Genomic DNA, 22,630 nt, shown 5'->3' on the forward strand with positions numbered 1-22,630 from the left:
GGCTCACACCTGGTGGCTCCCAGCACTTTGGGAGGTCTAGGTGGGCAGATCACGAGGTCAGGAGTTTGAGACTAGCCTGACCAACATGGTGAAACTCCGTCTCTACTAAAAATACAAAAATTAGCCAGGCATGTTGGTGGGTGCCTGTAATCCTCAGCCACTCGGGAGGCTGAGGCAGGAGAATCACTTGAACCTGAGAGGCAGAGTTTGCAGTGAGCCAAGACAGTGCCTTTGCACTCCAGCCTGGGTGACAGAGCGAGACCCCGAGACCCCGTCTCAAAACAACAACAAAAAAACAAAATGTCAATTAAGAAACATGCAAAGGCTTATAAGTGGGAGCTAAGAATTGGGGAGACATGGACTAAAGGCAGGAACAATAGACACTGGTGACTCCTAGAGCTGCAGAAGCAGGGAGTGGGCCAGGGCCGAAAAACTTCCTATTGGGTACTACTAGGCTCATGACCTGGGTGATGGAATCATTCCTATTCCAAACAATATACCCACCTAACAAACCTGCACATATACCCCCGGATCTAAAAGAAAAGTTGAAATTTATTTTTTAAATGGGCAAAGGGCTTGAATAGACATTTCTCCAAAGAAGATATACAAATGCACAGGAAAAGATGCTCAACATCACTAATCATTAGTGAAATACAAATCAAAACAACAATGAGACATCGCCTCACACCCATTAGGGAGGCCAGTATTAAGAAAAAAAAACAAAAAACAGAAAATAACAAATGTTAGTGAGGATGTACAGAAAGTAGAACCCTCGTGCACTGAGGTACAGTATAGTAATTCCCTTGACAACTTAAAAATACAATTACCCTATAATCCGGCAATTCCACTTCTGGCTACAAACTCAAAATAACTGAAAACAGGGTTTCAAAGAGATATTTGTATACCCATGTTCAACAATGATGCATTGTTCATAATAGTTACAATGTGGAAGAAACCAAGTGTGTCCAAATGGACAGATGAACAGATTGCAAGCAAAATTTATATACATATAATGGAATATTATTCACCCTTAAAAAGGAAGACAATTCTGACTCATCCTACAACATGGATGAACCCTTAGGACACTATGCTAAATGAAATAAGGCAGACACAAAGACTATCTGATTTCACTCATACGAATTACTTAGAGTAGTCAAAATCGCAAAAGCAAAAAGTAGAATGGTGGTTGCCAGGGCCTGGGAGAGAGGGAACAGAGGAATATAGAGTTATTGTTTAATGCATATAGTTTCAGTTTTATATAATGAAGAGTTCTAAAGATAGGTTTGGTGATAGCTACATAACAATATGAATATAAATACCACTGAATTGTACACTTAGAAATGGTTAGGAATACTATATTTTATGTTATGAATTTCATCCTTACAAAACAATTGAGGAAAAAAATTCTCAGAGACATAACAATGAACTCTATCTAGTGCTATGACCAGAAGCACGGCAAAAAACTATCAGAGCAAAACCAAATACTTTCTAAAATCCACTGTACCCATGGGGAGTTTATACCCTGATCACCAAAACTGGACTTGGCCACCAATGCCAGTTAAGCACTTAGAGCTCCCAGACAAAGCCCTAGCAGGTAAGCTCCTTGAAGACAGGAACCACTTTCAGTTCTTTTACATCTTTTCAAAGCACCTAGTTTGGGGCTCTGTTTGCTTAATCTGCATATAGGTACAGAGAACCAAGCAAGAAGCCTCTAACCAGGCAGGGTAGTAAGGAAACACCTCTTGAGGACATGCTTCCACTCCAGCCCTCCCCCACCCCCACAACAATGTTATTCAGGTCTGTGAAATCTGCAATGCCCAAGGATCCAACAGCAGGAACAGGGAAGCCAAGCCACGTGCTCAGGGGACCATATGGCTACAAACAGCATAGATCAGCTAAAACGCCACAGGGAAGGCAGGGAGGGAACTGGCAGGCCACAAGGGCACAAAAGTCTCGGGCAAGCTCAGCTAATCGCTGTGAAGTGAACATGCTTCTCTGCTAACCTGGAGAGACAAGCAGAGCCCTCCCTTGCATTTCATTCCTCAAGAAGTAAAACTGCTTCAGCAGACAAAGGGAACCAGTCTTTGAATAAGCTACATGTATCAGAGAAACTTTGTCGAGTTTCATATTTCTAACGCTTAAGCCTCTTGGCACTCTGACCTACAGCTTTGCATCAGTTCCAGAAACCAACTGTAGAGACCCAGAGGCATCCAGTTAGAGGCCATAGGTTACCCTCTGCAGGCTTTTTGGGCTTTTAGCTGTGCCCTGTGCAATTAATTCCTAAAAAACAGGGTGACTGTTGAAGAGAGAATCACTATTTGTTAAGGCTTTATAATCACATGATCTTTAGAGCAGAATCACTCAGGGAAGACTTGCAGGACTTTCAGACTAAGTGAAGGTCCCAGGTGCCTTAGAACTTGTTTAAGATTCCCTGAAAAAAGCTGTTTGCCACTAACAGACATTTGATATCAGGTAAAATGATAAAGAACTGCTATTGGGTTATGAAAAGCAATTTTTTTTTTTTTTTTTTTCATTTTTGACTTTATGTTGATATCCAGTGTTCTACAACAAAGGCTGGCAAACTATGGCTCAAGGGCCATCCAGCCCACTTCATATTGTATAAAGGTTTCCTAGAATATTGCCACAACCATTCGTTTACACACTGTCCATGTCTGTTTTCCTGCTACTATGGCAGAGTTCAGTAGTTAGAACAGTGACCATATGGCCACCAAGCCTAAAATATTTGCAATGTGGTCCTTTAAGAAAAAGTTGGCCAATCCCTGTTTTACAACCCGATAGAAAATGAACACACTTAATGGTATACAATGGTAAACATTTCTAAAGACATATTTGGCAAATGTGAGCCAAATAATTTCTAAGGAAATAACTGCCATTTACTTGGAAATTTATTCCACTTTCTAAGTAATGAAAACAAACCTCAACTACATGAATATGGGCCTATAGGGGACTGGTTAAAAAAATACTATGGTGCAGCCTACAATGGAATATTACACGTCAATTAAAGAAGTAAGCTCTTTATTTTGGTTCCCTCTCTAAACATCTCTACATAAAAGGGATCTATACAACCTATCTATACATAAGCCCAAAAGGAAGAAGATGAGAGAGAACACTGCAACAAAATTCTGGAAGCTCAAAAGCAGATGGATGAGTAGTAACTTACTCCGTTGACTCACAAAAGCTAAATCCTGAGACACTGGCGAGAAAACACAATAGCCTATCTGATTTACACTGTAGTCCCACTCTCCCTAATCTGCCAAGACTCAGAAACTGTCAAATCAAGCATCTCAACTGGGAATGAAAATGGGACCAAAAACGACGAATAGTTTCATATCTTCATAAGAAGCAGATGGATTTCAAGATGTATACCCTGGCCAGGCATGGTGGCTCACGCCTGTATTCCCTGCACTTTGGGAGGCCAAGGTGGGAGGATCAGGAGACCAGGAGTTCAAGACTGGCCTGGGCAACAGAGGGAGACCCTGTCTCTACAAAAAATTTAAAAATTAGCCATGTGTGTTAGCATACATCTGCAGCCCCAGCTATTCCAGAGGCTGAGGCAGGAGGAACTGCTTAAGCCCATGAGGTAGAAGCTGCAGTGAGCTGTGACGGTACCACTGCACTTCAGCCTGGGTGACAGAGCAAGATCCTATCTCAAAAACAAACAAACAACTAACCCCACACATAGGATCATTGCTTCTAAACTCAGTGTTTTAATATCTCATTCTCAAATAAGACAGAAAACCAAGGCTTAGCAAATATCTGAGGAAAGCCTCTAATATGAAAAATAAGGGACCAAAATAACCCAAGGAGGGGAGAGGAAAAGCTTGAAGAACACAGCAAGTATGCAGGAAAAAAGCAACTTAAAAAAAAAAAAAAATCAATTCCACAGGAAGCTAAGAGATTATTTTTATCTCTGAAATAAGTATTAAATTTTATTTTTTAAAATAGTAAAAGAGAAACATCCAGAGAACAAAAAAAACTCTTAAAAAATAAAACAGTATGTCAATAAAAGTACTGAAAGATAACTATAAAGAAATCTAAAACAAGAAACTGAAAACATTTCTGATAACTACTAACAGTGGAGCAATACTGGTGGATACAATTCTAATGGAAAATGACTTCTAAAATAAAATTCTATATCCAGCTAAACTATCAAGTACTAAGTAGAGAATGGACACGAAGGGTCTCAGAAAATTTACCTCCCAAGCATTCTTTGCCATGAAGTTAGAGAATGTGTGCCACCAAAACAAAGTAGCAAATCATAAAGAGAAAGCTGTGAGATCCAGCCATCCTAGCTCCAATCCAAGAGTAAGGCAAAGAAATCCCCCAGGACAATGGTAAAGAAATCCAAAGATGACAGCTCTAAAACAGGCAAAAAAGAAACCAGTCCACACTGATGCAGGTTTCAAGGCTCAAGTTAGTGTTGGCAGACTAAATCTTCTCTTTGACAGGAGGTTTAGGCAGACAGAGTTTAGAGACTGAATTAATAGAAAGTATGTAAAAAAAAAATGTAAATTTTAAACATCATTAACTCCAGGGAAAACAAAAAAAATTGTGCAGGAAACTAAAAGTAGCCACAATATGCTAAGTAGCACAGTGGTGTTTGTCATTTAAAATAAATACTGAGTATTAGCCAAATTATGATATAATCATATTGGAAGAACTGGGTAAGAACCCTGTGCGCCAATGTGAGTATGTGTGCTTGTGTGAAAAAACTAAGTCCTCCTCTTCCATGGTATGAAGGAAAATAGTTGTACCTAAAACTGAAAAATTAAGAAATAGCCATGTAAATGTTTTATTCAGAAATGAATTAGCCAAGAGTTGAAAGTGGCTGCCTCAAGGAAGAGTGAAATTAAACTGGTACATTCTTTAGTAAGCCTCTAAAAAATTTTAAATTTTCTGTATTAAAAATTAAAATGTGCAAACTTAAAAATTACACACAAAAGAATACAGATCAGTGCTATTCAAAGTGGCTGCCAGTTTGCAGGAAGATAAGGAACTTGTACCAGAACATTAATCAACTATATCACTAAGAACATTGCTGACTTTTTTTTTTTGTAGTAAGCTTTTCTTGATAAAGGAAGCAATGCCTTGATTTACATTCTGGCCCAAGCTCCTTATGTCACTTTATCAAGGCATTTTGGGTAAGACTGGTATAGATCAGAGATCATCAAATTATTAAAAAGCCAGATAACATATATTTTAGTCTCTGTGGGCTGTAGTTTCTATCACAACTACCCACCTCTGTCATTATTGCACAAGAACATAGACAATACACAAACGAACACATATAACTATGTTTCGGTTTGTTCACAATACTGAAATTTAATTTCACATAATTTTCACATGCCACTATATATTTTTTATTAACACAAAATACATTTTTTTCTAATGTAAAATCCACAGGCCATGCAAAAACAAGTGGCCAGCCAGATCAGCCCATGGGCCATAGTTTTCCAACCTTGAGATACACAATATAATCAACTTTGTTTAAAAAGCAACAACAACAACACAAGGCCAAGTCATAGTGTTTCATGTAGTATGGGTATTTATGTTTATCTCCTTTATGCTTTTTTCCTGTTTTAAAAGCAAAACTAATGCTAAAGAATGTTAGGCTGGGTGTGGTGGCTCATGCCTATAATCCTAGCATTTCAGGAGGCCAAAGTAGGTGGGTTGCTTAAGCTCAGGAGTTTGACACCAGCCTGGGCAACATGGTGAAACCCTGACTCTACTAAAATGCAAAAAATAAGCAGGGTGGAGTGGTGTGCACCAGTAGTCCCAGCTATTCAGGAGGCTGAGGCAGGAGAATTGCTAGAAACCAGGAGGTGGAGGTTGCAGTGAGCCAAGATCAGCCACTGCACTCCAGCCTGGGTGACAGAGCGAGACTCCATCTCTTAAAAAAAAAAAAAAAAAAAGAATTTTAAAAACTCTTTGCCTATTTCTCTCTACCCTCTAAACAGACATATACCCAAACAGCCTAAATTTATGTTTCAGTTTCTACAGAAGATTGGTTACTCCTCATAATCCTCAATCAGATGATTTCTAGGGGCAATCTCCTCTACTTTGGCATTGTAGTGAATAAAACTTCATTGTCATGATAAAAGCTTCACTCTCATGTAAAGTAAAAACAGATTCTTGGATCCTAGATTTTTAAAAATGAAAAAAATTCTCCTACAGGTGGATCTCCCTTTTCTAATTACCAATAAAATCATATTTAAGATAAATGCAAAGCTCAATAATCTAAATCCTTTGAATTTTGTTATTGTGCAGTGCTTCATTTAACTCCCCAATCAGCAAAGGCCCAAAACTCTTCAAAATACTCTAGGTTTTTCTACAAAGTCAGCTTTAATTGAGGACAGGCTGGTTGGAACACAGTAGGGTATTAAGGTCCTCATCTGCTTCGTCTACATCACTAATGTCACAGACCCTCAAAGTGATGATGGTGAAAAATTGAAGGCCTGCCTCCCTTTTTGAGTGAAAAATCATCCTTTCATTCTGTAGCTATATTAACACGGAACAACACGCTATGGGAAGTATAAGCACAATTGAGTTCCAAGTAGGCACGTCCAAGTGTCCACACAGGTACACTCCTCTCACAGAAGGGAAGCAAGGGCCATTTTGGTCTGCATCAAGACCTGGAGGATGCCAGGATATCCCACCAGGGGCAACTCCCACTCATGCCTACCAAAAGGAGTGATTATAGCTAATCTCACAGCTGCTTGGACATCACCTACAAAAAGAGGGAAAGAGGCCAGTGGACCACTCTGTGACCTGGGCATCAGATAATAAATAAATACTTTGGGCATCATAATAAAGAGAGTGAAGAAATGTAGCTATTTCCACAGAGATTGCTAAAATTTTACCATTCTAAGACAGTCTCAGGATTTCTCAGGCTCACAGTGCCACCTAGTGGCTTTCCCTCCTAAACTCACGAATAAGTGATAGGGAGATAGCACCTCTCAGTCCAAGAATTTGGCACTGGACCACTTTTAGCCAATTAAAAAAAAAAATTCTAGCATCTCTTGGCAAAAGTAAAAACAGTCTGGAAAACATTACAGCATTTTGGGAAGACACAGAGAACAGGTCTGCCACTTAAGTTACAAAAACATGCAACCAAGATAATATATTTTTATAGCACTGCTGATAACAACCAAGGATAATAGCTCTAGTTTCCTTCAAAGCAGTAAAGCAGTCTACCCCAAGACACATCAATGGAGAACCCTTGGGGGGGGGGGCGGCGGGGGGGGGGGAGAAGAGCTCCAAAACAGAAAGAAGAGAAACTTGAGGTCATATATCTATAGATGCTCCTTGACTTGCAACAGAGTTAACTCCTGATAAACCCATCATAAGCCAAAAATACTGTAAGTTGAAAACGCATTTATCTCTCTTTAGCCCTTGTTAAAACAGGGAGGGAGGGAGGGAGGGAGGGAGGGAAGGAAGGAAGGAAGGAAGGAAGGAAGGAAGGAAGGAAGGAAGGAAGGAAACTTAATACAACTTATCAAACACCATAGCTTGGCCTAACCTACCTTAGGTTAGGTAGCCAACTTTCGCTCAGGTTAATTTACCTAGCCTACCAAACACCATAGCTTGGCCTAACCTACCTTAAACGTGCTTGGAACACTTATGTAAGTCTACAACAGGGCAAAGTAATCTAATACAAAGCCTATTTTATAATAAAGTGTTGAATATCTCATGTTATTAATTTACTGAATAAAAAATGATCAACAGAATGGCTGTATGGATACTCCAAATGTGGCTCCTATTGAATATTTATTGCTTTCACACCATTGTAAAGTCAAAATATCTTAAGTCCACCCAGTAAGTCAGAGATCATCTGTACTTGGACACAGAAAATCTTAAGACAATGCTATTTCCTAAGCAGATAGAAAAAAAAAGTCTTAAAATATGAGAGATAATTCAAGCTAGTTTTAAGTTAGCTAATTAACAATTAGAAATTTAAATGGTCATATGGTTTCTAAGTCCCCTACAACACACAGAGACACACACACACACACACACACACAAGTCCCCTACAACACACACACACACACACACACACACACAGCCCTACTGGCTTGCCTTGAAATTTTCAAGAGCATTGGCATTTCTAATGGTTCAAATCCTTGTATTATTACTAGCCTGGCAATGCCCACTATGCTTATCAAGATGCTGAGAATGACTCACCTTGGCAACAAACTGCTTGTCCTTTTGGTCCAAATTCGCAGTGGGAGCCACATAGTCTCTCCATATTCTCAGCCTGCGCTCCTTGGCAAACCTAGTAAGAAAGCAAGAATGCGAGATCATTCAGATAGGCTAAGTCAGCAAATGGAATCCACCACTACCATGGGAGCACAGTTGGTGCAGAATCCTACTCTACCCTATAGACATATCCAGAAGAAAGACCACCAGTCAAACCAGAACAAAGAGCGACAGTAAATGAAAATATGCAGGATGCATATATACCGTAAGCCCATGGCTGGGAGACTATGGTCCAGGCATACAATTTTTTGAACCTAGATGGTTCTAGTCCACCTTCATTACTAACTCTGGTTTATCCAGTATCTTCTGGGTGACTACTACACAAATTAGGCTGATAAGCACAGAGTAACTTGCTCTTTTAAATGGGAAGAACCCATACATCTAAACAAACATAATTTCTTAAAAAGCACAGACCTGCTCAATTTCTATCTGAATTATAAAAAGGTTACCAGCTACCAAACCTATATAAAAGAACAGTGCATCTACAGAATAATTGGAAAATAAACAAAATCCTTATAAAGTTCATTGACAAGAGTTAAAAAAAAAAAAAAAAAAAAAAGAAAATAGCTATGTAGCCAGAAATTTATTTTGAAGTATTATCCCCAGTAGATATTTTCTGAGCCAGACCAAGAGTGGGAAATGGAATATATGCAAAGATTTTTTAAAAAAAATCAATGAACAGCTGTCTTAAACCACTTACAAATAAGTGGATACATGTGCAGTGAAAAGGAACTATTATTTCTGAAAACAGTATTGCAATTTTTTGTTTTAGAGAAGCACTAAAATGAGAAAAACACAAAGCAGGATGTAGTAGTTGTAAAACACATGAAGTAATTCAATACAGAGGAAGCAATTTTACTTACGATCTAAATAGCTCAAATATAGCATGCAAAACAGCAGACAAGTAATCGCATATTATCGAAATATGATTTGCATTCCCTAGTCTAAGCCTGTTTTTTTAATGATGAGCACTCTCTCAAAAAATCCATAAAATCTTCTACCGATATCATATAACATGTAGATATTACTTTTACTGCATTCACTTTCTTCAAAGAAAGGCAAGAAATTAAAGAATGCAAAAAGAAATCAGAATAATTTAGAATATTAATGAACGTAACAAGGATTCTCTGATCCAAAAAAAAAGAAATGCAGCATTGTAGAATAATAAGCATTTGGAACAGTGTACTTGATAATGGTTATTATATCTTTCTAATTAAATTGTAGAACAATATAAAAAAATTCTAAGTAATCACTGTTTTTTTCCATCAGACACTACACATGTTACATGTGCCGTATCAAATGGCCCAGGTTAATATCTATTTTTACAAAAACTTGCAAATACTTCTGCTTATAGGTAATGAAGGATGAAAAAGACCTAAGAAAAGGAACAAATACTATAGTTATTCATTCATGTTGTTGCACATCTCTTAGCTGTACACCTCGGTGGCAAAAATGTAGTTATCAAGACCATTATAACTTTAAGATTCTGAAACAAGTCATAGAGCAAGCCTTGAGAGTAGCCTATCGTCATCGGCTGTGTGATGTCTTCTGCTTAAATGTATCATGAAAGGAGGTGATTCACTCTCCTGAGCATCATTTCCATTCATCTACTGCTGCTACCTGGTTTATTTTCTTCCATCTATCCCCATCAAATGGAAAAAGTTCACTTAATCTACATCTTGAGTTTGACAGCTGAAATGACCACTAATCTCTGGGATTTCTACATGCAGTTTTCTGGAACCAAGTTATTTCTACGTCTGCTTCAACCATAGGCAACAAGTGAAGAACACACCAGTGACATCTCAGAGTTGTATTAGCATTTATTACTGAAACATACTTTTAAATAAGTTAGGGCACAGGCTTCACAACAACACTGAATCGTCCTCGCTTAAAACCTACAGGCTCTGTCTTTCCATCATACCCCTGCTCCTGTCTGTTTGGGAACAGCTAATAAGCAGTTTCATCTTTTTCAAATAAGCTTCAAGTTTATTTCATCCCAAACGTCTAAAGCCCAGAACTTAAGCAAGGGGCTTGGGAAAAAATGACCTGAAAACACTAAAAAAGCAAATCAAGTGAAGTATCATGCCTAAGTGAAAACTCATAAGTGCTTATTATCCAGAATGCAATTAGACTGAAACTGAAGACCAATATAGAAGTCACTCCTCTATGAGGAACTGCCCTACTCCTTTACTGAAGTAAAACGGACACTGACTTAACAGGGGTGAGAGAAAATCACTAGATTTCTTTCCCTAAATATCCTTAACAAGATCCACAGCTAGAAGGCCTCTCTGACAGACCTTACCTCTCTGCCGCCCTCAGCTTTTCTGCACCGCGAGTGTACACTGCAATCGACCAGTCCACACAGCGTGCGAAACCTTCTTTCAGGAGGAGCTCTGTGATGTTGCCGTTCTGAAAAACAAGGTACATGAGAGGCAGGCGTGGATTAGATTCTGTTGCAAAAAAAAATCCATTTCTCTAGACTTCTGACACAACATAGCCACAATCTATTCTGCAGTTTATTTGTTTGTTTACAGTGGAGTAGCTTCTCTCACTAGGAAACCACTCCTAAGATGGGAGACATGCCACTCTGAGACTCCTTTCATCTGCCTTGGCTTCGTATCCCAACAATATCCACCATGGTAACTCACTTAACAGGAGTAGGATAAATGCTAGTGGCATTGAATGGAATTGACATTTCAATAGCTCTTCTTGTGGACAGAGTGGGATGTTAATCTTTAGTAGAGATTACACCTTATTCTTCCCTCCCTTACTAGCAGCACTTCCTCCCCTTTTCGTAAGGAGAGAGCTGAAGAACAGGCTGAGTAGGGAATAAAGGAAGCTACATTTTGCCCAGTGAATTAAAATTCACACTCTACTGTGACACAGAGCCATCTGGCAGGGCATGACCAGACAGCACTCCAGAAAAAACAGACATGACCTTGGCACACCCCAAACCAAGCCTGTCAACCTTCCACAACTGGAAGAATTATCTAGCCAAAGAATAAGTAGTTTAACTGTATTGGACACAGCTTACAATAATGAAAATCCATTCAAATTTAGGTATTAAAAAGAAGGCCATCTTTCATCTAAGAATAACCCAACTACCAAAGGGCACAATAAGGTAAAAACTTCAACGATCGGAAGCACAAGAACGAAAAGAATCTATTTCCTGCTAAAAGCAGAGTTAGGAGGTAGCTGGATAGGCCTGGAATACAAAAAATAATTTTTCCATACTTTAGTTTCCTCATTATTGATCTACCAGTACTTCAGCTAGCTGACTTCTAGACCTCACCAACCCTATTCTACAAATTTCAGTTCTACCTCTAATGAATGTAGCAACTTCTAGGACCAAACAGTTAGATAAGTATGGGATCAAGTTCCTCTTCCTCTTCCCCAATAACACTTGAGATTAATTTCCTAAAGGTGAGAAAATTGTCCAATTCTGTAAGACAAATGATAGCTCCCTAGAAAATCAAAATCAAAATTAATATCTGCCTGAAAAATCAGCAGATATTAATAATAATCCTGCCATAATATTTTAAGGGATGTTAAATACAGAGAAAAAGAAGAGAAAGAGAAGCAAACTCCTGCTCTTCAAACCCCAAATGCATCCCTAGCCCATTGCAACCCAGTCTGCACAGACACACTCACTGGATGAAGGATGGTACCCAGAATGTTCTGGTTGTGGCAGCTCTCCAGAATGATCTGAACATCTCTCTGAAGCAGTCGCGACTCGGTGAAAAATTTGGCTTCTGCAGCAAAAGGTTCTGGTGTTTCACTGCCATCTGCTTCCCGTCGAAAAGTTGGGCACTAAAGCAAAAGCAAGGTAGGTGAGTAATGCAGCCTAAATGTGCGTGCTAGGCACTCTCACCCCACACTAAGCCTTCCAAAAAGCACACATGTCACAAAGCTAAACTCAGGAAGGTCTTAAATCAGGCCTTCTAATTTAAAACACACTGGTAAAAAGGGACTGGAAATATCATCTCAGAATTCTTGGCAAAGGAAGATAATAAAACTCACATTATCATGAGGACAACAATTTTAATTACAGTAAAAAGCAGCCCCTTACTGATTTTTAAAAAACCAAAATAAATATTTTACATTAATGCTTAATGCAACCATATTCAGCAAAACTTCATGGCCTCTCATTGCTCCATTTCTCTAGGTTTACATACTCAACAATCCTTAAGCACACTCATTTCAAACAGACCCGATACTTTAAAAAATAAATAATTAAAAGTTATTTGATCCAATTAGAATTGTCACACTACAAAGTTTAAAATCAATGTTAATGGCCCACATTAGGACAAAACAGCAGATCCAAAGTCCCCAAGTAGAAGAATCTATCACTGAACATCCACAAACTCTATACCCACCACGTAGCCAAGAGTATGGTCTGACCTTAATGCCTGACAGCATGACTGTAACCAGGTAGTAATCTGGGAGGAGCAGGGCCCTGACCACACTGCCGTCCCGCACATGCTCGATGATAGCTGCATGACAGAATAAACAGCTTAAGCCCTTAGCAAACATCTTGCCAAGGATAAACAATGCTCAATCAAACTGCATTTAACACAGTTCCTCTCCCCAAAAACCCTGAGAAAGCCTCCCTCTGAAAAGTAAGGATGCACTGGCAGATCATAAGGGTTTATATAACAGACTCTGGCACAAACGATTCCTGGAGAATGCAGATTAGACCTGCTTCTCCGTCTTCTGAACCTTCTGGGACCTCATGGCTTACACTGAAGGTTTGTTACCCATAATTACCTGAGTACCAGGCACCCAACAAAAAAATAATTAGTAACTTAAGATTGGTAATAATTTTATTTTACTAAGTCTGAAGTTAGCAAGATCTCAAAATCAGTCCAAAAACTATACAGCACATAAATACACATACAGTCAGCCCTCTGTATCCACAGGTTCCACATCCATGGATTCAACCAACCACAGGTCAAAAATATTCAGAAAAAAACAAAAAATTCCACAAAGTTCCAAAAAGCAAAACATGAATTTGCCACATACCAAGTATTATGCTGAGTCTACACAAATGAAGTGGTGTGTAGGCACTGTATTAGGTATTGTAAGTAATCTGGTGATGATTTAAAGTATACAAGATTATGTGAGTGGGTTCTAGGCAAATACTATACCATTTTATATAAAGGACTTGAGCATCTTTGATTCTGGTATCCCCAGGAAGAAGATGGGGGCAGGGTCCTGGAACCAATCTCAATGAAGGATGACTGTATATGTTCAGATATATATAGAATACATGTTTCTCCCTCTAAGTTTCAGGGTGGTATTTAAGTAGCCTTCTTTTAGAGAACAGAACATAACCAATGTGCAAAATACCAGCAATTTACTACCCTGCAACAGCACAGGACTAGCCTCTTCAAAATGTATCTGATGTGATCTACATGAACTGAATCCAAATTCCCTTCTGAAATACTAAGGTGCTGTTTTACCCTTAAGGATTTCCCATGGATACTAAATAAGTATAAGAAAGGCTTACTGGATTTTACAAACCTCAAGAAGCAAAGAGTGCAAACAGAAAGAAATCACCCTGAGTCGTATCTGTCTGTTCCCGCCAGCCTCACCATTAACAGGCTTCTGATGGTGTGAGTCCACAAAGTGCCTTGGGTTTTCAATGGTATACTTGAGGTCTCGGATAGTATGTGAACCGTTCCCCTCACTCCACATCCCTTTCTTGGCTGCCTTTGCTTGTTCCTCACATTCTGAAAGCCGGTTCTGCTCAGGACTGGAACATAAAAAATAAACAAGAGTAGTTAGTAAGTTCACAAACAGAAATACGAGGCTCTCTGACAGAGGGTTTCTTCCGCATCTTCACCCCTTGAAGACACCAAAGCTCTGTTTCAGATCTATGGCTTAAGACCCAATCCTATAACCAGAAAATCATCATGAATGCAATTTCTAGATTCCAGACTTATTCCTTCAAAGAAAAGGTTAAAAAGTAAGAGCATTTAATGAAACAATCTAAAGAACACACATGTCAATACTGCCATCACTGAATAGAAGAGAACAAGTTAGTGGCTCAGAGCTGCTCCAGGGGATAGAGCTTCATTTAGCCCACCCAGATTCAGGAACTGGAATCCAGGCCCAGCTCAGTAGTTCAGAGAAGCTGAGTAAGAACCACTCTTTCTCTCTCTCAGTTTACAGAACAAGGCTGGGGAATGTGGAATGAACACTGCTATCACAGATAATGTTACCCTCAAACTACTTACACATTCAATAAGGCAAGCTAGACAAAAGCAGCTTGAAAATGGAAGCCTCCTCCTTCATCAGGCAAGAAACCAAACCACGTACTAGAGCCGCCAAAATATCAGTAGGCAAACCAAATCAAGTTTTTTAAAAAAAAAAGGCTAGAAATGGCTCCTCTTTCTGTATTATATCTAAGCTAAAGGCAGCATGAAACTGCATCGCTTTTGCATAATCTCAAACACCCGGTGCCATCAATGGCTGTATGCATAAACTGAACCTCTTCCCGTCTTCAGCAGGAGGGATTCCTAAGCAAGGACAACCTACCAATTTCTCAAGCCAGAAGTCTTCACCGCTCTTCCCTCCCCTACCCCAAAAGGCAACCACACCCCAAATTCAGTCAAAATTAGATAAAGAAATATAGTGTAAGAGATTGAACCAAACACAGAACTGGGAAAAAGTGACTTGAAGTCAAAACAATTTTGGAGGAAAATGACTGGTACTCCAGGAAAGATTTCTTTGTCGAAATGGCCCAATCCTGCTGTGAGATGTTTTTATTATTCATTCTAGTTGCAAACTGAATTCCCAAAAAATACTGAAACGGTAATCAAGCCAGTAACTGTCCTTAAGATACAACTTTGGCATAATTCCAAAAACACCATCAAAACAAATATCTTAATTCAACAAATTCCCACTGGCACACCCCAATTATAGAGTCAAAAAATGTCTCCTCACAGTCAGAAAGGACCACAGAAGTCCATGGTGAAAGACCTGGCCCCTAAGTCTGTGAAGGCAGAAAGAATACAAAACGTGCATTTTTGCCTTTGCTCATCCTCATCATTGGTATACCTCATGCAAATATTTCTTTAAAGCCTTTCCTATAGCTATGACAGTCATGTAAGACAGCAGGGACTTAATGATATAAAACAGCATTATTACAGCCTCCAAATTATACAGATGTAGCACTTTTCAGAGACTAAAGTGTTAAGGAAAGCCAGCTGCAATCCATCCTACTGAGAACCAGCACTACTGAACTTGAACATGATATACATACTATAAACCTGACAAACCCCTAACCCCTTTCTAACAGGTTCACATCGCTATTGGCTAAAAAAATACATTTTACCTATTCAGCAACTACAGATACATAAACAACACAGGCCTAAAAGACTTTGAAAATATATAAATTTTTTATGACTCTCAAAACAGAACAAATGAGGTCTTGTCAGTTTCTTCAGATTCTAAACAAGAGATTTTTCTTTGTATTCTATTTATTCACCCACTTAATTTTCACTGTACTTATTCCCTGCACTGTTTAGCTACTTGCTTACCGCCTGTCTCCCCATTAAAATGTTAGCAGAAGCTAAGTCTGTTCACATTATTTTCTCAGTGCCTAGAAAACAGCCTGGCACACAGTAAGTGCTCAATAAATACTTGGGACTAGCTAGACAGACAGATAAATACTCTGGAACTGAATATCTATGGTCTAAGACTTGTTGATTCTTATGATTATGAAGAATAGAACTACCTAGTCTCAAAGCCTGTGTTTAAAAGAGTCATATACCTCAAACACCATTAATGAATGCTGAGTGACTTCCTAGCTCAGAATAATCTATACCTGGGCAAGAATATCCTCGAAGCTGTGAAAGCCCCGCAGTTACCCATGTCTGGGGGCAAGAATGAAAAAATGCAACAAAGCCAATTTACAGGTGACTACCCAACCACCCTTGATGTCTCAAGGAAGTCAGAGAGACAGAGGAGTAATGAATACTTACTTATTAGCTCTCATGCCTTCTCTCCGGGTGGCTAAGCCCTCCGCAACCAGTGATTCTGCAATGTTTTCCCCATTGGTATCTGAGGAGGAAAAGGGGGGATTTAAAAACAAGATTCAAACCTGCCTCCAACAGCAACAGAGCCCAAATGGGACCACTTTCACACTTAGCTCCTCAAGGAGAATAATGCTGCCAGAGAAATGGACAAGGCAGCAATGTAGCACTGGGTTTTTCAGGAAACCTCTTTTCTCATAATATCTAGTCTCTAGGACCCAAAGGTCTATCAATCTTCTTCTCAGGAATTTGTTTTTAATTTTCTAGTGTATCTTCCAGGCCAAAGGCAATCTCAGGAACCATGGGAGACAGACAAGAAAGCAAGACGCATGCAGCTGGCAGCTCAAGAGACTATAAAGCAGTGACTGGAGGAATAGAGGCCTGGAGCTGAACACAAATCCAGCTGCTTAATAGCTTCAACAAGCTCTCTCAGCATCTTAATTTACTCATCTCTAAAGTGGGGAGAGCACTTCCCTTGATGGGTTCTTGTGAGAATTAAATAATAATATGCGTAAATCACCAAGCACAGTGCCAAGTACATGGCAAGAATTAGAAAAAGTTAGTCCCTTCACCCTGTACAATCAGAGAGACGGATTTATTTAGGGCTTCCTATCATACGTTATGCTAGAAAGTCCAATTTTTCTCAGGAATGTCCTATTCTCTTCTCCAAGAGGACACCAAGACAAGCCACACCATTTGACAAAGACTTTCTCTTGTTGTCACAGAGACACTGAGAGAACACTGGCTAGATTTCTCATTTCTCACAAAGCAGCCATCAGACCTGGCAAGAAAAATGAAGTTAAACATAAAATCCAATCTGATTAGTTCTACCCAAGCACTTGAAACATTAATTGTATTTCGATGCTATTGAAAAAGCTTTTAGGCTCAGAATTTTCTCTTAAATCTCTGCTTGTCGGCCAAAACCATAAAGGAAGACAACTATGAGGGAATAATCACATAAAAACCTTTAATATGACGGAGAACAAGCTCCAAGACAACCTGAAACACAGCAGTCTAACTGACAGGTAATGTCAGCACAGAATAAAATTCTGTAAGATTTATATTCCGCGTACTACACATTGACTTCTGCGAGTAGTAATGGGTACATACATCGCCTCCAAGCCCAACCTAATGCCTCACCATTATCATGCCCAAATTTCTGCAGGGGTAAATCTTAAGACTCTTTTCCTACCAAGGAAAGCTGAAGTGAGGAGTTTATACAAAGAATGTTCAGGTTCAGAGGGTGAGTGTGGATCACCTGACCCTTTCCATTGAGGTTACTGCTGAGGCCAGCCAAAGACACATTAGCAAATTTTACATTGGTTCTTCTAAGCAACAGGAATCCCAAAGAGTGAAAAGTCAAAAGGAAGGACTCAATGATTAAGGGAAAAGTTGAGCAGTGAAGTGCCAGGAGGTCAGGGGGTGGAAAGAACGAAGCCCAGATACAAACAAGGTAAGTGACCATAAAATGAACCAATCCACAGCACACCCAATAAGCTAGACATTTTCTTGGCACACAGCACGCTAAAATGGCCCACTTCTAAAAAGTGAGTTCTGAATGCACCTGCAAAAAGCAGAAAAATGTCTTCCCCGAGGGTGGACCCTCAAGAGAGCAACAAAATGTGGTGGATAGGCAAGTGAAAAAGGAATTTGATTTCAAGGGTTTCATTCTTGCTTCTTACTTATCAAATTCTGAATTTGACCAAGTCACATCTGGAAACAGTATTCAGAGCAGATGGGTGACTATAGTGTCTTCAAAAGTCAGAAGACTAATCATCTCTTTTTTAATAATAAGTTCTGGATTAAACACAAAGTCTAGATTAACCATGAAGTCTCAAATTCTACCATACCCCCCTTTCGAAATAAAAAGGTGAGTAAGAATAAAATAAAATACACAAATGCTATCTAAGACATTGCTTTCTTTCATTATAATAGAATTGGCATTAAGAGTTAGTTAAAACACCTTAGTGAAAATACTAAACATTAAACCATTTCTTTACCTTTAAAATGGAAAGATATAGGTAATTTCAACCATTCTTTAAGTACATATTTATTGATAACCTACTATGTGCCAGTTTTTATTCCAAACACTAGCATGTTAACACACCAAATTATATCCAGTTTGTGATGTGACTCAGTTTAAGAAGCAAACTTTTAAAAAACAACTAAAGATAATTAAAAATGTCAGCTTCTCTTATACAATTTGGCCATTTTGGTTGAAGACCAAGGGTACTAAAATGAACTCTTAGGGGTGGTCTACTTATAGAAATATCTGTGCCCACAATCATCTGTGGTCCAGTAAGGTCTCTTCTGGGGTAACAGAAGACTGACCAGCTGTTATGGAACTGAAATTTTTTAGGTAATGAAATTCTTAAACAATTGCATTTTGAAGATAGTATACTTCTTTTCCTCGTACATTCTTTCTAACCAGTAATTATCAATAATTATCTTTAAGTGTTTGTTTCTCAATATAAGAATTATGGGTAAAAAGCAAACTTATTTATTTATTTCCCTTTTTGAAAAGAGTCCTTATGTTTCTAGAATTTCTCATTCAAACAAGAAGCAGGTAGCCGTTTTGGGGGAGGCTAAAAAGAGGTATTTCTCTACTAGGTAGGACACTGAACAAGATACCTCCAACGTCATTCCCAACTCATTTTTCTAAGACCTCTATCATTAAAAACAGAGTCTTAGCAGAATACTCTTAGCACTGACATTCTACCCTGCTTGCTTATTGATAGCACTGACTATCCAACTCAAATAGATTATCCAAATCATCTCCATTACATGAGCTATCTGAAAGGGTTTTAATCAAGGAATCACAGGAAACTTTAAAAAAAATCTGCTCCCCAAATAGTTCAAGAAACATAACTTCATGTTCATCTGGCTGCTTTCTGGAGAACATCCTATCAATTCCTCTTTCAATGTCCTATTTCTGTTCCAACTCCATTCCTCAATTTTACTCTCTTACTACCTAATCCAAAAAGCCCAGAACACTTAATATCCCATGAGCCATCTGGCCCAGCTAAACACTAGGTGTAGGTGTATATATGTATGCACACACACAAATACCCAGAGTGAGGTGCTTCACACATACTATCTCTCTTTTTTGTTTTTTTTTTTTTGACCAGGGCCTCACTCAGTCCCTCAGGCTAGGGTGCAGTGGCATAATCATGGTTCGCTGCAGCCTCAACCTCCCAGACTCAGGTGATCCTCCCACCTCAGCCTCCTGAGTAGCTGGGACAACAGGTGTGCAGCACCACACCTGGCTAATTTTTCCAAAGAAACGGGGTTCTACCATGTGGCCCCAGACTGGTCTCAAACTCTTGGGCTCAAGAGATCCTCCTGCCTCCTGCCTCGTGCTCCCAAAGTGCTGGGATTACAGGTGTGAGCCACCATGCCCAGCCTATACTATCTCTTTAAATTCTCTGAACAACTTACAAATGAAGAAACTAGGGCTTACAGGATTTAAGGGTTAAGTAAGAATACATGGTAGGAAATCAGAATTCTACATCTACGCAACTCCGGTATCTGTGTTCCTTCCATTCCATTATAAAACATGTAGGCTGCAAAAAAACCACAGGCCCTCAAGCAATCTTCCTTTCCAAAAGAGTTCCCAAGAAAAGAAGAAAAGCCACAAGATAGATAAAAGAAATAGAAGATGCAAAAGAAAATCTACAGAAATTCAATTAGCATTTTGACCTAGAAGCACAGAGCCATTGAGTTCCATCAGCTGATGGCCTAAACACGAGGAAGAATGCAACTCCATACTACATGCACCAAACCAAGCCAGGAAAGCAGGAAAAGGGGTAGACAAGGAACAGGACCACTGGGGGTGTTCCTCTGTACCTATATATTCCATATGTCCAGGGCCCAAAGCATTTCCATTTAAGCCTTCAGCCAACTGTCCTAGAGATTCCTCCACCAGAATCCACATTGGCCTTCCACCACAAAAAACTGATGTGTGTTTTTTTTTTTTGAGACCGAGTTTCATTCTTGTTGCCCAGGCTGGAATGCAATGGTGCAATCTCAGCACACCCCAACCTCTGCTTCCTGGGTTCAAGCAATTCTCCTGCCTCAGCCTCCCAAGTAGCTAGGATTACAGGCATGCACCACCACACTGGCTAATTTTGTATTTTTAGGAGACATGGGGTTTCTCCATATTGGTCAGTCTGGTCTCAAACTCCCGACCTCAGGTGATCCACCTGCCTTGGCCTCCCAAACTGCTGGGATTACAGGCATGAGCCACTGTGCCCGGGCAAGAAAACTGATCTTTAAAGGAACTTCAGAGAAATTAGTCCTCTCCCTGCAGCTCACCTTTTCCAAGGTAGATCATGCCATACTCTCGCCCCTGGGGCGTCTTGTTTTCTATCGTGAAACAGACTTCCTTCCCAATCAGCTTCTTTCGAAGGAACTCTCGAGCTGGAAATGCCCAAGGCTGAAAGACAAAACAAATATGTCACATGAGAACTGCCTAGTTCCAGATGCCAATCAGCATTCAAGCAACTTCATTCCTTCAATAAACGTCTGAGTACCCACCGTGGTCCTGGTCCTGCACTGGACCTTGAGAATGTAAAAATGAAACGCACACAATGCAGATCGCACACTTAGGGGGCTCATAAAAAAGGAGGGTCCAGCAGTTGGTTTAAAACTAGCACAGACACTAAAAACAGGCCTCAGAGTTTTCCAGACACTGGCAGCAGGACTTTTTCCCTATCACTGTCTGTTCAGAGTTATAGCTTACTTTGTGAATAACATTTGCCAATGCTTTTATAGCACATACCATGTGCCAGCCACTGCTCTAAATGCCGTATATACATACCAACCCACTCCTTCAAATGGGAAGTCCAGGCTCCAGGAACCCACCTAGGCAGAGGGAAGTCATAAATAACAACTACCACCTCCATTTCTCCGCCTCTTTCCAGTTTCTAAAACACTTTCACTGCCTATTAAACTAGCCTGAAACCAGTTAAAACCATTGTTGGAGACAGGAGTCTAGTGTTCTTATTTCAGAGTGAATCCCCTGCTCAAGTAAGAGCTTTATTTAAGTCATCTCCACCCTCCTCTTTAAAGATCAGCAACAGTAAGAAGATATTCCCCAAAGTGTCTCTTCTACTTCTGCTCTAGTCTGAAGCCTTTACAGGTCCCAGCATCCTGGAGAGGACACCAGTAACAGCCGCTGATAAAGTACCACATGATATTAGTGATTCCTCTCACTTTCTCCAGGCACAGACACGAGGACTGAGCCACACATCCACATGTCTCCATGTCATCTCAAGATAATATACAAAGGAATGGTTGTGCCCCTCCCCACCCTATCCCACCTGGGATGGTTCAGACAAAGGCAGATTCTCCTCTGAAGCCACTGGCACAGTGGCCACTGGCACTTGAATTTATAGTCTGGACCTGGTTTAATGTTCCAAGTTCCCTTAGAACAGAAATGGGGAGGGAAGGGACAGGTGTTCAAGGAACATATGATCAGTAAGAGCTCATATGCTGAAAAAAATGCAAAGTATAAAAGGGAAAAGTGATACACAATATGCATACATTGTCTATTATAATCTCTTCAAACCACAGAACTCAAGCTACACACAGTAAAGGCAAACCAGTAAACTGGTGACCCAAAAGGAAGCCTCTGCTAACCTTTTTGGTCCATGCTAATTATTCCATGAAGTCACCCAACAAGCTTTTCTAGAAGAAAAACATCCATACGACTTTCAAGAAACCAGAAACCAATCAAAAGGTGGCCAAGTCCACCAATCCATTGGGCTGGTATTCATAAAAACAGTACTGTTACATAACATAAATCATGAGGTTCTAGAAAGAACTAATCCTGAGTAAGGACTCTTTTTAAAGATACAAAAATGAACTGATACTTACGTGATGCCCACTCTTCAACGCACCAGCAAACAAAGGAGCAATTCACCCAATGGCAATATCAAGTTCACCTTGATTTTATGTCTCATTTCTAACCCCCTAACTCAATGCCTAAAAATGAATCAGATACCAGTCACCAAAGAGTCCGATGACTGACAAATGACCCCAATTATCAACCACATCACAGAAACAGCACTGAACCAATGAACACAGCCTCCCAGATTTTTATTACCTTAGGGATCAACTTACTCTAAAAACATACCCAGCTATAGATAAGTTTAAGATTTAGTCCGGAGTGCCGTATTAATATTTAAAATTCAGTAACACACAGCTCTCCTAAATACTTGGAAAAGCTCTGACCAGACCAATGCTCCTAAAGGAGGCCAAGACTGGTGAAAACTCACTTATTAAGGGTCAGTTCACAGGAAAACATCCAGCCC

At 39.6% G+C, this 22,630-nt stretch overlaps 1 protein-coding gene across 2 annotated transcripts in view; it reads right to left on the reverse strand.

Moving 5' to 3' along the window:
- SND1 (staphylococcal nuclease and tudor domain containing 1) overlaps positions 1-22,630 on the reverse strand; it is a 457,598-nt gene that overhangs the window by 394,528 nt on the left and 40,440 nt on the right. For both annotated transcript variants that reach the window (XR_004268168.1, XM_032275661.1), the window contains exons 3-9: positions 20,631-20,751; positions 16,266-16,344; positions 13,872-14,032; positions 12,679-12,770; positions 11,929-12,087; positions 10,580-10,686; positions 8,203-8,293 (exon numbers count right to left, since the gene is read on the reverse strand). Coding sequence is in view for 1 of the 2 variants with exons in the window: in XM_032275661.1 (XP_032131552.1) it covers positions 8,203-8,293; positions 10,580-10,686; positions 11,929-12,087; positions 12,679-12,770; positions 13,872-14,032; positions 16,266-16,344; positions 20,631-20,751 (810 nt within the window). In the remaining variant the exon portion in view is untranslated. The remainder of the gene's footprint in view (positions 1-8,202; positions 8,294-10,579; positions 10,687-11,928; positions 12,088-12,678; positions 12,771-13,871; positions 14,033-16,265; positions 16,345-20,630; positions 20,752-22,630) is intronic.

The sequence above is a fragment of the Sapajus apella genome, unplaced genomic scaffold (assembly GCF_009761245.1).
Source record: "Sapajus apella isolate SASKATOON/1434 unplaced genomic scaffold, GSC_monkey_1.0 scaffold7, whole genome shotgun sequence".
Taxonomy (NCBI): Eukaryota; Metazoa; Chordata; class Mammalia; order Primates; family Cebidae; genus Sapajus; species Sapajus apella.